The sequence below is a fragment of the Bicyclus anynana genome, chromosome 1 (assembly GCF_947172395.1).
Source record: "Bicyclus anynana chromosome 1, ilBicAnyn1.1, whole genome shotgun sequence".
NCBI classification, from domain to species: Eukaryota; Metazoa; Arthropoda; class Insecta; order Lepidoptera; family Nymphalidae; genus Bicyclus; species Bicyclus anynana.
This window is the reverse complement of record NC_069083.1, coordinates 9,806,962-9,820,948: the sequence shown is the minus strand read 5'-3', so window position 1 is coordinate 9,820,948 and position 13,987 is coordinate 9,806,962. Positions and strand designations below refer to the sequence as shown.

Below are 13,987 nucleotides of genomic sequence, written 5' to 3'. Positions count from 1 at the left end.
AAACGGGCGCGCGGGGGCATCACTACCCCCTCGCGGCCTATATCGGGAGTGCTACGAACGAACTTGCCAAGCTATAGTAGATGAAACATGGCTAATTATGATAAACGATGAAATAAATGTAAAACAAATTTCATCATCATCATCATCATCATATCAGCCGATGGACGTCCACTGCAGGACATAGGCCTTTTGTAGGTAACATCTCGATAATGAGCCGCCTTCATTCAGCGAATCCCTGCGACTCGTTTGATGTCGTCAGTCCACCTGGTGGGGGGTCTACCAACACTGCGCTTTGTAGTGCGGGGTCGCCATTCCAGCATCTTGGGACCCCAACGTCCATCAGCTCTTTATGTATTCCATATTGAAGACACTTACTTACCTATTTACTGGTGATGATTCATGGTTTCCAAGAGCTGGGAAGATTGGCACTCCAGGGAACATGTCCGACATTTGAGCGACAGTCTCTTGTAGGACCTTGAGATTTTCTTCCTTAGTTTGGTTCCACACATCATGAGGCGGTAAATCACCGGTCCATAATATATAGTCTATATCCTGCAACGTAAAGGTTTATTAAAGGTAGGTAAAGATGAGGTATTATTATGCACAATTAGTATTTATTATCTCAAATTCTATTATAAGCCTGTGCGCCTTCTATTATTGGTGATTAAGATCCTATCTACTGCAAGAGAACATGCCGACTTAGGTTTTCTTAATTGGTCCAGGTCAGGTAGTTACCACCCTACCGACAAAGACGTACCGTCAAGCGATTTAGCGTTCCGGTACGATGTCGTGTAGAAACCGAAAGGGGTGTGGATTTTTATCCTCCTCTTAACAAGTTAGCCCGCATCCATCTTAGATTGCATCGTCACTATCAACTATACTAACAACTATCAACTATCACTAACAACTATCGTCACTTGACTGCAATCAGGTGAGATTGCAGTCAAGGGCGAACTTATAAAAAACTAGCAGACGCCCGCGACTTCGTCCGCGTGAAAATCGATATAAACTTTCAACCCCTATTTCATCCCCTCGAAATTTCAAAAACGCTAGAACAAATGTTTTATTATGTCTTATCAAGTGCTTAAATATAAAGTTTCATGGTTTTATGTTTTAAAATTAAAAAATCACATACAAACTTTCAACCTCTATTTCAACCTCTTCATCCCTTTTTTTCGCAATAAAAGGTCCTTTTTCAGGGTTTAAAGATTGTCTGTGCCAAATTTCATCAAAATCGGTTTAGAGGTTTAAACGGGAAAGCGTAACAGACAGACAGAGTTATTTCGCATTTATAATATTAAATAGGGATAAAAAAAAACTAAGAATACAAACGGTGTGTGTGTCTGCTATGTTCTTTAGCATGTGGTCGATGGTGCGTTTAGGCGTGTCGCACTTGCGGTAGTCGCCCCAGCGGCCGGCGCCTCCGCCCGGGGTCAGTGCTGGCCCGTTAGACGCGCGACAACAAAGGGGCTCGTTGCATTCCGCGTTCGCACCTGTGACAATAAATGCAGTCAGACCATAGAGTCAGTACAGAGTACCTTCATACATACTGACAGAATAGACTGTTCAATATGTAATTCACGTATTAGGGAGAAACATTGTCCTAACGTTCCTTTCTTATGAAATTTTTCATAGTTATTAGAATTCCATCATCTACGTACTCGGATGTTGAGAGATACATTGGTCTAACATTCCTTTTCATATGAACTTTTTCATAGTTATTAGAATTCCATAATCTACGAACTCGGATGTTGGGATATACATTGATCTTCCTACCATTCCTTTTAATATGAACTTTTTCATAGCTATTAGAAATCCATAATCTACGTAGGCACTCGGATGTTGGGAGATATATATATTTTTTCATTCTCTACAAGTTAGCCCTTGACTATAATCTCATCTGATGGTACGTACGATGCAGTTTAAGATAGAAGCGGGCTAACTTGTTAGGAGTAGGATGAAATCCACACTCCTTTCGGTTTCTACACGACATCGTACCGGAACGCTAAATTGCTTGGCGGTACGTCTTTGTCGGTAGGGTGATAACTAGCCACGGCCAAAGCCTCCCACCAGCCAGAAGATTGATCTACCATTCCTTTTCATATGAACTTTTTCGTACTTATTTCTACCTTTAGTCCATAACCTAATAAGGAACTTATTATTTTGAAGTAATATGTGTTTTTTTTATATTTTATAGAATTTTATTTAAAAGAATAATTTTATAAGTAATATAGAAGTATAATAAAGTACTACAACAATGAAAACACAAAGTGATTCATTTCAACGGAAATTGTATACATTACATTGGAATTTAGAATATTTAAGTAGTTTGTTCGTAGGTACATATCCAGATACTTAATTTAATACGTAGTAGGTATCCACTAAAAATTAACGAGTAGGAATATTAGAATCATCAATCAAGCCTTAACATGACCGGACCCAAACCCGAAAGTCTAGAGTTTGATTCCCGCCTAATTATTATTGTCGTAGAACACCCTACGAGTAAGTACGATGCTATTCACTAGATAGGAGGAAACACTTAAATTAAATGTCGGCTTCTTTTAAATTCTTAATTGATCTAAAGATGTGTATACGAGTAGAATAAAACAAAATACCTTCAGCGTAGTAGGGATCGAAATGTGTATCAGATATTTGGAGAACTTTAAATGTGGGAGCTTTTTCAATAGGCGGCTCTAATGCTTTTGCTTGCGGCTTCGGAACTGGAGGAAAAGCCACTTCCCACTCGTGGTAAGGATTGTAAACGTCTCCACAAGCATCTCCAATAACAAAACTGCATATTTCATTCGGACCAATTGTAATACGTTTCAACACGTATACAACTTCACTCTGAAATACAAGAACAACTTTAATTGGTGGTTTTACGTATAGAATTAAATGCTAAGTATTTAAGGAATTGATATAATTAAACCTTACCCCAAATAACCTCGTAATACCTTCGCATACTCTCGCAGATTGTATATTTAGAGAAACGCAAAATTGATATATCATTTTATTGATTTCCTCTTTACTCTTTCCCAGTCTCATATAATGCTGCAGTAGACCGGCACCAGCTTTACATGCTGTACAAGATACTTTGGACATTACAGAATGTTCCACTTCATAGTAGACTTGTTTTAGATTTAATAGTTTTAAGGCTTTGTCCACAAAGAGGGGTAAATTTGAACTTTTATCACTGTCCCACAGAAGTCTTGAGTAATTTCTCTTAAGGGCCGCCATGTGGGCTATAAGTTCTGTCTCGTTCGCAGACGGAGGTAGCTTGTGAGTGAAATTGGATGGTATAAAGAACGGCTCATCATTCCGAGGTGTCTCCGTCCAATTCCACGTATCCATGGGTGGTCTCCATCTTATCACTGGTTTTATATTTCTTCCGGACTGTTGTAAAAATAAAGGGTTACCTGAAAATATTTATGAATTATGTATTTACGTTAAAGATAATTTAAGAAAAAAAATATTAATAGAGTTTGAGTAACCTGATATCGTCATAATGAAGACTGTTGCTAGTAGTAGAAGCCATGGTATCCTTATAATCATAACTGGAAACCGCTGGGGAAGGTAATCTGCAAAAAAAGAAAATTCTTATTTAAATGTATCCAACAATAAGTCAAAGATTAGTAAGTAACCTACAGGAACCTTAAAATTCAGATGGGTGAAGCAAAGGAACAAAGAATGTATAAAATTGATGGATATACCTAATATGTAATGGATACTTAATACTTTGGTATTTGAGTGTATACTTAATCTGTGGTCGCATTTAATAAGCTTAATAGAAAGTTCATGTTGTTACTTAACTTTTTAGTTTAGTAGGTATCAATAGAAAGCTATAAAATTTAATACCTGATGTTCATAACATCACGTCATCTTATGACGTTGGTCTTTCACTTCAAGAATGTCTACTAAGCATGTACTTTAATGTATCTATTTATATAGTAAAATACCTTGAAGTAAGCACGACATAATAAAATCTCCGTAATGAAGTATCTCATAAAACCTCCCTCCACGTAACGTAGGCACAGGCAATAAATGTCTCGTAAAATTGAAAGTCCTAGTAAACTGTATGATATTAATTGAATTCTCGGATGAATACAAATCCCGGGGAAAGTAGGCCACACAATGACGCTGGCCTGTTGCGTACACAACATAAATAGTTATAATAAATAGTAGAATACCCGCATATTATTGCGTAACTTTCTGTTTACAAGCTTAGTTGGTTTATCAGACAAATAATTCCTTGTAAGTTTGAATAGTTTACATAATTGTTTTTAATGATTTTTCCTAGGAAGAATATAATTTGTTGAGCACATAAGTGCAGAGATGTGTTGTGCGAGTTATACGGAAGGTTTAGGGTTTTTAATAACGAGCTTTTAATTAAAACAAGAGATGTTAGATCCTGTTATAAAAGCTCCTGACCCTTCCTCATCCTGCCTTCTATGACACAGAAATAACTAGTTCAGGAGGCAGGGCTTCAAACTAATTGTGATATGTAGTTTAATGGTGAAAAGACCGGGGTAATATTCGAGATATCTATGGTTTGATCCTCACTATATTTCTTCGTAACCATTCCAAGCCAAAACTTATCGCTTAGTTGGGGAGGAGAAGGAGAACATTAGTCATAGTTAAATTTATTTATTAAATCTATACTTATAATAAATCTGTAGAGAGGTCAATTCTGTACATGAAATATATTTCCAAAATAACTATCAGGGGGTGATTAGTGATCGATACTGATGCCAAAAATGCAATCAGTAAAATTTTTGTCTGTCTGTCTGTCTGTCTGTCTGTATGTTCTTTATAGAAACAAAAACTACTGGACGGATTTTAACGAAACTTGGTACAATTATTCAACATACTCCTGGGCAGGTTATAGTATACTTTTCATTACGCTACGATCAATAGGAGCAGAGCAGTGAAGAGAAATGTTGAGAAAACGGGAGAAGTTACTCAATTTTTTAAGCTTTCGTCGCGTGTACAGCCTTAATAGTTAAAGCTACATAGAAATCATGTATGACGGAAATGTTTTCCTTAAAATTATCTATAAAAACACAACAGCATATATATATCTATCTTTTATGGTTGACTCACAATAACACGTGTAACTCCCGATAGCTTAGCAGTTCGGAGCTTTCTTATTATTTTTGTCTACTCTTATGTTTATAACACTCATCACTCATCCCAAATAAGAAAGTTAATATTATTACCTATTCAATAAAAAAACAATCATAAAAATCGGTAAAGAAACACAAAAGTTATACATGAAATACGCTAAGCCATCGCGCGTGAATACTAATTCAAGCTTTCAGGGTTATTTTTGTGTAACGGTTGCCGCGCTCGACGCGACTCGCGGTGGGAGGAATAAATAAAGTGCAGCCATAATGAGTAGGGTAGGGGTAGGGTAGGGTAGGGTAGGGGTAGGGTAGTGGTACGGTAGGGGTAGGGTTGGGATAGGGTAGGGTAGGGTAGGGTAGAAGTATGTTAGGGTAGGGTAGCATAGGGGTAGTTGAAAGTTTACAACGACTTTCACGCGGACGAAGTCGCGGGCGTCCGCTAGTGAATAATAAACCAATAATAATGCATTTTTATTTGCAATTTTATTGTACCTAGTTGCAAAAATTAATTTCATGAATTATTGTAGATAATTCAAATTATTAAGTAGATAGTTAAACCAGTATGTTACGTTTAGATAACAATGTTTTTTCTGTTAAGAAACAACAGGTTAGAGGACATTCTTAATTTTTTAGCTTCAAGCAGATTGTCTGCAAGGCCACGAATACCTATTACAACTCGTGCGGATTAAATTGACACCTGGCTCGAATGATGTTTGTACCACATTAACACAAACATCATTCGAACCAGGCGTCAAGTTAATAAGCTTGTTTGGTTGCGTTTGGTAGCCAGGGGTCAAGTTGATGCGCACGAATTATAGGTACTTGTGACATTCCTACCTAAGATTCTAAGCTACTTCTCGAGCCAGTTTTATAAATGTTGTTTTACAAATACTTAATTAGTATTTATTGATTACCAAAATTTCCCTTTGACATCATAATATTTTGTTGGTATGAAATATCAACAAACAAAATGTATGTTCTTATAAAAGATAGTGATATTTATTACTCTGTAATAATCACTAGATACGCGTGAGATGTTATAAATAATAATTGGAATGGACGTCTTATCATATTCTCCGAAACTAGGGTGTAACTCCACCAACTTCCCAACTTGCCTGTTAGTGAGAATTTCTTTAGAGATAGAAAAAAATATACTAGGTACGTATACTTACACTATATTTAAATTAAACCTAAAATTATAGGCCTAGTATTCCTCCGAATCGATATCGATTGATAAAGCCATAAGCCCAGAAGGCTGTATTGCCATTAGGTACCATTAGGTACACTTGACAATACTATAACTCGTACTATCTAGTAGCTAGTAAGGTATAATTATTATAGATACTAGTATAATTAGTTACGGTTCTATGAACTATCTAGGTTTAATGTGTTTATAATTATGACACCCGCATTCTATTAAAAGTTTTGCTTTAAACTTTTAATATTTATAATGCGGGCATAATAATTTTAAACAATATGTAACGATAGATAACATTTCACAGCCCTAATATTATTACCATAAATTTTAATAAATCGAAATAATTTACTACACGATATCATATATTTAACCCAGTTAAGTTTAATTTAGGTACTCTACTGCGTCGACTACTGGCTCTTTCAAGGCCTAGTTCGGACTACTTTAGCATTTTAGTCTAGTAGCATACTAAACTACTTGCTACCGCCTAAAAATTGTTTACTAAAATACTAAAGTAGTCCGAACTAGACCTAACTGACTCGTTGGTAAAGTGTTTAGCCTATGTGGCTTAATATCACGAGCTCCTTGGTTCGATACTTAGCTAGTCGGGCTATGAGGTATTAAGCTCTCTGCTAAGAAAATTGCTGAGCTCGGAGTGTATATAACTGAACCAAATTCTCAATTTGGTGCTGTTACACACTTGTGTCTCGAAAAGCACGTAACGTTGTCGGTCCCGGTCACTATCACTCGTGTAGTTTTTTTTTAAATTACCATTTTAAGTTCGAAAACGGGGAGCCCAGTGGATATGACATTTGCCTTCGATTCGGAGGGCGTAGGTTCGAATCCGGTCCGGGGAATGCGCTGTTTAATTATATGCATTTTAAGAAATTAAATATCACGTGTAATCAATCAAATGTATCACGTCTAAAGGAAAGACACCGTGAAGAAACCTGAGATTAATTTTAGTTCTCTACGTGTGGAAAGCCAATCAATACGCAATGCAGACTAGCGTGATGGACTAAGGCTTAATCCCTCCCATTCTGAGAGGAGACTCGTGCTCAACAGTGTGCCGAATATGAGTTGTTGTTTTTGATGACGATGATGATCCTTAGCTCGCCAAACCACATTGGAGCAGTGTAGTAAGTCTAAGTTCCATATCCTTTTTCCTCTGAACATTGAAGGCGATTTTTTATAAAATTTGTGTGCATAACGAGTAGGTTTGATCCACCCTAGTAAGTTTATAAAGAAAAGCAACGTTTGCTGGGTAAGATATCTTCTTCTGTTAGTTCCATCTCCTATCGAAAGTTAGCAATCATTAAATCTAAATTTGATTTTTTTACTGCTGCCCGAAAAAGTGAATTGGTGATATTGAAACTTTGGCGTAGTTCTGGAGCCAAGATGCACGTAGAGCAGGGTAAGTTATAAATAATTATAATTTTATTTTCAAAAGAAATAAGCATGATGACAGTATTTCCCGGAGAAGCTCTAACACAACAAGCTAATACCACCTAATACTATCATAACGCATTGAAAATTTTCATAATTTAATAATTGGACTCGTCACTGAAACACAAGAAGCTCATATAGTATTAACGTAATGAAGATTTTGTTAATTTAATTGGACTCTTTACTGTAACACAAGAAGCTCGTATAGTATTGACGTAATGGAGATTTTGACAATTTAAATGGACTCTTCACAGTAACACAAGAAGATCTAATAGTATTAACGTAATGGAGATTGTGGTAATTTAATTGGACTCTTCAGCCTATTCATTGCGATGCATATTTTTTGTGGTTTACAGTTATGAGTCAGCGGTTTTTACAGACGCGGCGAGCACACGGACGTGGAGGTCGCACTTTCTCCCCGCTTCATTGACTCTGTTCGAAAGAAAGTGACTGTGAGTATCGCACACGCGTTCGGTGTTTCGGCTAAAATACTTACTGTTGCACTCATTTGACGACAATTCTGTAGTGATTTCACATTTTAACTCACGTTTTGCAATCAATTCCATTATTATCTTCTAGCAGACGCCCGCGACTCCGTCCGCGTGGAAAACCGTACACTTCGAATTTTAAAGAACAAACATTTATAAAAAGTTTTAAGCTATAGTTATTTTTAAATCAAGCAAAGAAAACATTATTTTTTTGTACATAATTATACTTAATGCTTTTATACAGTTTTATTTTATTTTATGTAATCGATAGTAAAGGTTAGGGCTCTAGAGTGATAAACCTCTTCAAAATAGCGCTATATTTTGTATTCGACTCTTGAACCAAAAGTCACAGTTCACACGAAAGCTTCTTTGTGGCGATGGTCGAAGCTTTTTTCATGCATAACATAGCATAACTGGCACGACCACTACACACGAACACAATATAGAAAACAATAATATATAGATTGACTCAACAATTCAAATGGCGGTAATTTTGTGAAAAAGGTCTCAAAGTACAAAGATCAAAATCTTGTAAGAGATGAACTTTTCTTCAAACTCAAAAACTACTCGACCGATTTAAAAATATCTTTCACCATTATATCTTCGTCACTGCAATAATAACATGGGCTATACTTTATTCCCGTATTTCCCAGGGGATTGGGAGCTACGAGGATGAAACCGCAGAGCATCTGATATTCTACTAAATTTTCTACTCAATTCAAAATTGGCAATTTTAAATGGGAATCGCCACTTTTAAATTTATTTATCTATAATAAAAATTAGATATGGTATTGGATAAACCATAATTTTACGTTGTAGTAACTCAGCATCACTAATGACCAATTACTTGAATAGTCTCTTTATATTCTCTGAATTCATCTCCGTGAGTATTATTTATCAACAAACATCAAAATGACCTTTTACTCTTGTCGCAGAAATAATGACTCAACAGGACATCACGCATCAACAAAATAGTGAAAGTGGAATCTTAAAACGACTTTATATTAGCTGACAAGCTACACGAAGAAAGTTGTTTCAATAAAATACACTGTCCTTTTATAATGTGGATTAAAGTAAACGCTTGAGAAACGTGTTACGAAATCTTAATGCAGCTTTTGTAGAAAATACAAAGTATACACTACTTCTATATTTATTTGTGCAGTAAGACTTCTTATTCATAACTTACACTTGTTACACACTTATACTTTAGCCTAAACAGTAGGTACTTTTTTCAGTCAATCAATATCGTAGTAGTATCGTAGGCAATATCGTAGATAATACTTTTGATCTCTCTACAGATGTCACAATGCCAACCCGCACTAGAGCAATGTGGATCTACGCTCCATATCTTCTGTTCTCTAAGGAGCAATGGCGAATTTACCCTAAGTAGGCTCGGGCCTAGAGCGGCCAGATATTAGGGGGGCATTCAGGCCAAAAATATGGGTATAAGCAATAAAAAATAACTTCATTTCACCAATTAAAATAATTTCTAATTTAATCACTTTTTCTTCAAATTTAAAACCGTTTTCAATGTTTTATTTAATGTGCACTTAATTCCTAATTATCTTTCTAATTTAAATGCATCTGATAACTTTCCGTCAAAAGTACATTATTTTAACAATTTTCTCAGAAGAAAAAGGGTTGGAATGTTGTGATTAGAAAATACAATGAACCTAGGTATATTGTATTTTCTAAGTTCTGTGTATTTGTCTGTGTAACTTACATGGATAGGTTCACACTTGCACGTGTTTTGTTTTAAATATATAACACACGCTTGACACGTGTATTGTATAATTATAACAAAACACGTGTTAACACGCAATTCGTAAAAACATTCCGAATAAAAGGCTTTTTTATTTATTTTATATAATACACGTGTTACTATATAATACGTGGCTTACTATATAATTATTACAAGAATAAATAATTTACTTTCTTATTGTCCCACAAATCACGGTAAGATTTCAAGCAATAGAATTAGTCCGGGTCACACAACTTACACATATGACCCGCCCGCATTGATAAATACAGCGTGGTGGGTCACTAATTTTCCCTTCCCTATATAGATCAATAACGATGAAAAACATGCAGAAGATAGTACATTACGAAAATTACAGTCGAGGAGATATTGCAAGCTCGAGCTGCGCACACCAGCGTTTTTATTTTATTTTATAGCAAATGCATCAAGAACAGCATTATTCATAAATAAATTTACTTCATTAGCAATACTGGCTATTTTCGGTGCATTTGCTTTAAAAAAACGCTGGTGCTAGCACTTCGCTATCTTTGTAAAAATGACAAGCGTGTCAAAATGTCATCGAATGGAAAACAGGCATAGATGCAAATTCATTTTCAGAAAATGTGTCTATAGTATGTTTACTCGCAAATGTGTTATAAAACGTCGTATGATATACGTGCGCTTCGAGAATTACAGCCACTGCTTCCTTACTACAGCTCTCGCCTTTGGCTCGAGCTGCAATATCGCCTCGGCTGTGATTTTTAACTTACCGCACTTATATCATAATGTACTATTATGTACCTATTGATGTACTATTATGTAACTATTAATTTGGAACATGGACAGAAGTGGGGTAAATGTAGTTAAATAGTGGGATAAATAAATCATTGTAGCTGAGAAAGTTAACAAAACATCTTTCACAACCACTGTTCTGGATTTCTAGTGAAAATAGACTAGAAGTTTTCGCTTCCTCCTACTGTGGATTTCTATAATAGGTTCTTAAGCAAAAACTTGTCTAAGTGCCACCTAAATCATTTTGCGGAGCATAGTAGACTACTCGAAAGCTAGCCAGGTATTTTACTTAGACGTTATGAAGGTAAGCGTACCATCGCTATTATCGAATATTACAATATAATTAAAAAGAATATTACATAGTTACATGTACGAACATACATACATACAGGATACGCTCCAAAAACATAACCTTCGTCGGGTAACCATGTTGAAAATAGAATTGAAGTTTTTCAGAACCACAATTACCCGATTTTATGTACTTACTACATAGGAATTAAACTTACGTTTAAATAAGTATTCCTTATGAACCACGCGTAATTTTAAAAAAAAGAGGTTTAGAATTTTCTCAGTAATTCATTTGTTGGCATATGGTAATTTGATTTCAATTTTAATTTATGATAATACATAATAATTAATGTTTTTTGTTTTTGCTTTGCTAACACTGGTTTTATTTCGTACCGTACTGTACAGAAGACACACCACTATAACCAAAACGAAAAAGGTTTCCGAATATAGAGTGCATATACTTAGCATCTACGAGTATAGGTATAGCTAAATAGTTATAATAATAATTGGTCACTTATACAGTTTTCAGGTAATTTCTTCTAAAGTTCACTCGTGTCATACACAAAAATATAATATCATTATTAACAACTCATATATGGCTCATTGTTGAGCACTAGTCTTCCCTTAGAATGAGAGGTGTTTGGACAATAGTCCACCGCGCTGTCCAAAAGCGGATTGGCTGACTTCAGTCCAATGATATTCACATATTCACTCACGTATTCGTAGATAATTATGAAAATTCACTGTTTATATATATGAGACAAGTGATATTTAATTTCATATAATGCACATAAGTAAAAAGTTGAAGGCATGGCTCGGACCAAATTTTGAACCTTCGCCCTCCGAATCAAAGGCAGAGGTCATATCCACTGGGCTATCACGGCACAAATATATATGCTTATGCGTAGGGTACTGCCTTCTATCAAATAACTAAGTCTGCAACACACGGAACGGTTCATTTAGGGTCAAAGCCGAGTAAGTCATCTGGAAAAGGGGCCATTCCGCAGAATAACGGACAAGGCTGCTGGTTGGTCCGAGGCAAGTGTTTTTTTAAGGCTTGCCTCGATTTAAAGATAGTTGCCACATAAACAGGATTATTATCTTACTTAGGTAATAAAGTAATGCATGAGTGGATTTATTTAACATGAAGTATTCCAGTACAAAAATTTTACGTTGAAGCTGAAATAAATTGATTAGAGGTATAGTTAATAGCTTAGACGCTTGGATTAAAGATTACATTACTTTAATTTACGGTTTATACATAGATAATATCTACCTTGACGTTCATCATCATCATCATATCAGCCGATGGACGTCCACTGCAGGACATAGGCCTTTTGTAGGGACTTCCAAACATCACGATACTGAGCCACCTGCATCCAGAGAATCCCAGCGACTCGCTTGATGTCGTCAGTCCACCTGGTTCTTCTGCGGATCTCCTCATTTCTGATTCGATCACGCAGAGATACTCCTAACATAGCTCGTTCCATCGCCCGCTGTGTGACTCTGAGCCTTCTTATGAGGCCCATAGTTAGCGACCAAGTCTCGGAACCATCACTGGCAACACGCACCTTGACGTTATTAATTAGTAATTACTTATAACAAACTGTATAAAAAATGTTTTCGTAGATATAGAATATGTTTTCGACACTAGCTGATATTCGACAATAAAATGTTCTAAAGGTCTGAGACTGAGGATATGTTTTACTATATTATTCCCAAGAAAATACAGAAACAAATCCCTTTATACTTAAATATTTGAGAGTCTGCAACAGTTTGAACCGTTATTACCTCTTCCCTCTGTAAAATGTTAAAGTACTGCCCATCAGACTCTCATTACAGAACATGTGCTCACAGACTCTCGCTTTACGAGATTTCATGTTCATGCAGGTATTTATAGCGTGAAAATCAATCTGTATAGTATAGGGCAAGTAGCAAAAAATATATATACAAATAATTAATAAAAATATATACATATTTGAAACAAAATATAATGAAACAACACTCTCCATACTAAAATTACATTATTTTAATGGGGAAGTAAATACGTACATTTTTTACGTTACGGCTAAACTACTGTTGTGATTTAAATTCATTTTGATAAAGAGATGAGATTTTCAAGAAGAACGTCATCTAGTAACTATGTAATTTCTAAATATTTATCGCTTGCGCATTACGTTACGTAGCAATAACGACGAAAAATTAACACTTCCTCAGGCAAAACAATAGTGTCCTTTGAGACTCGAGAGTCGAGACCCTTTCTATACGTAACTATAAACAACTTTTTATTTTTATTATGACGTATTGCAATTTAACATAGTTAATTTTATGACATAACTAGTCGTTTTTTTTTTATTTCGTTTATTTATAATATAACAACTATTTAGAATATAATAATAGGGTGTTTTAAAATCATTGTACGTAATGTCGATACGTGACATACCCACCATGTGTCCTAATTCTATGGTTCCTTTTGTTATGAAAATATCATATCTACTTTCATTTAGTTCATCGAACTCACTTTCACCTGCATACAAAACTTCCATTGTCGTTTGATCTCATCGGAATGCACTTCTATTATGCTCTTTAGCATCCACACGTTTCCTAATGCACTTAATTGAAAACAATTAAACGAACGCCGATGGTGAGAAAGCGATATTGTCAATAAGAGAATTTGTATGAGAACAATGCGCCGGTAGTTCTACATCCTACGTAAAGTGAATTCTAGTGTAGTGCATTGTGTGTATTCTAGTATCACTTTTTAATGTCTTCGATAATATGTCGCATGTGTTACAATATCCAGTGTGATCGATAGACACTCGGATATATATTACAACTTAAAATTTGCAGTGTTCATACTGTTTTATAAATTTTAGATATTTATATAGATAACAGAAATTGTGACTGCAACTCTACA

General features: G+C 35.4%; 1 protein-coding gene across 5 annotated transcripts in view; it reads right to left on the bottom strand.

The window, feature by feature from the left end:
- LOC112046910 (sphingomyelin phosphodiesterase) overlaps positions 1–13,987 on the bottom strand; it is a 35,359-nt gene that overhangs the window by 9,319 nt on the left and 12,053 nt on the right. For all 5 annotated transcript variants that reach the window (XM_052882255.1, XM_052882298.1, XM_052882223.1 and 2 more), the window contains exons 2-6: positions 3,492–3,578; positions 2,935–3,416; positions 2,616–2,847; positions 1,333–1,493; positions 380–552 (exon numbers count right to left, since the gene is read on the bottom strand). In XM_052882255.1, coding sequence (XP_052738215.1) covers positions 380–552; positions 1,333–1,493; positions 2,616–2,847; positions 2,935–3,416; positions 3,492–3,552 — 1,109 coding nt within the window. In that variant the 5' untranslated portion in view covers positions 3,553–3,578. The remainder of the gene's footprint in view (positions 1–379; positions 553–1,332; positions 1,494–2,615; positions 2,848–2,934; positions 3,417–3,491; positions 3,579–13,987) is intronic.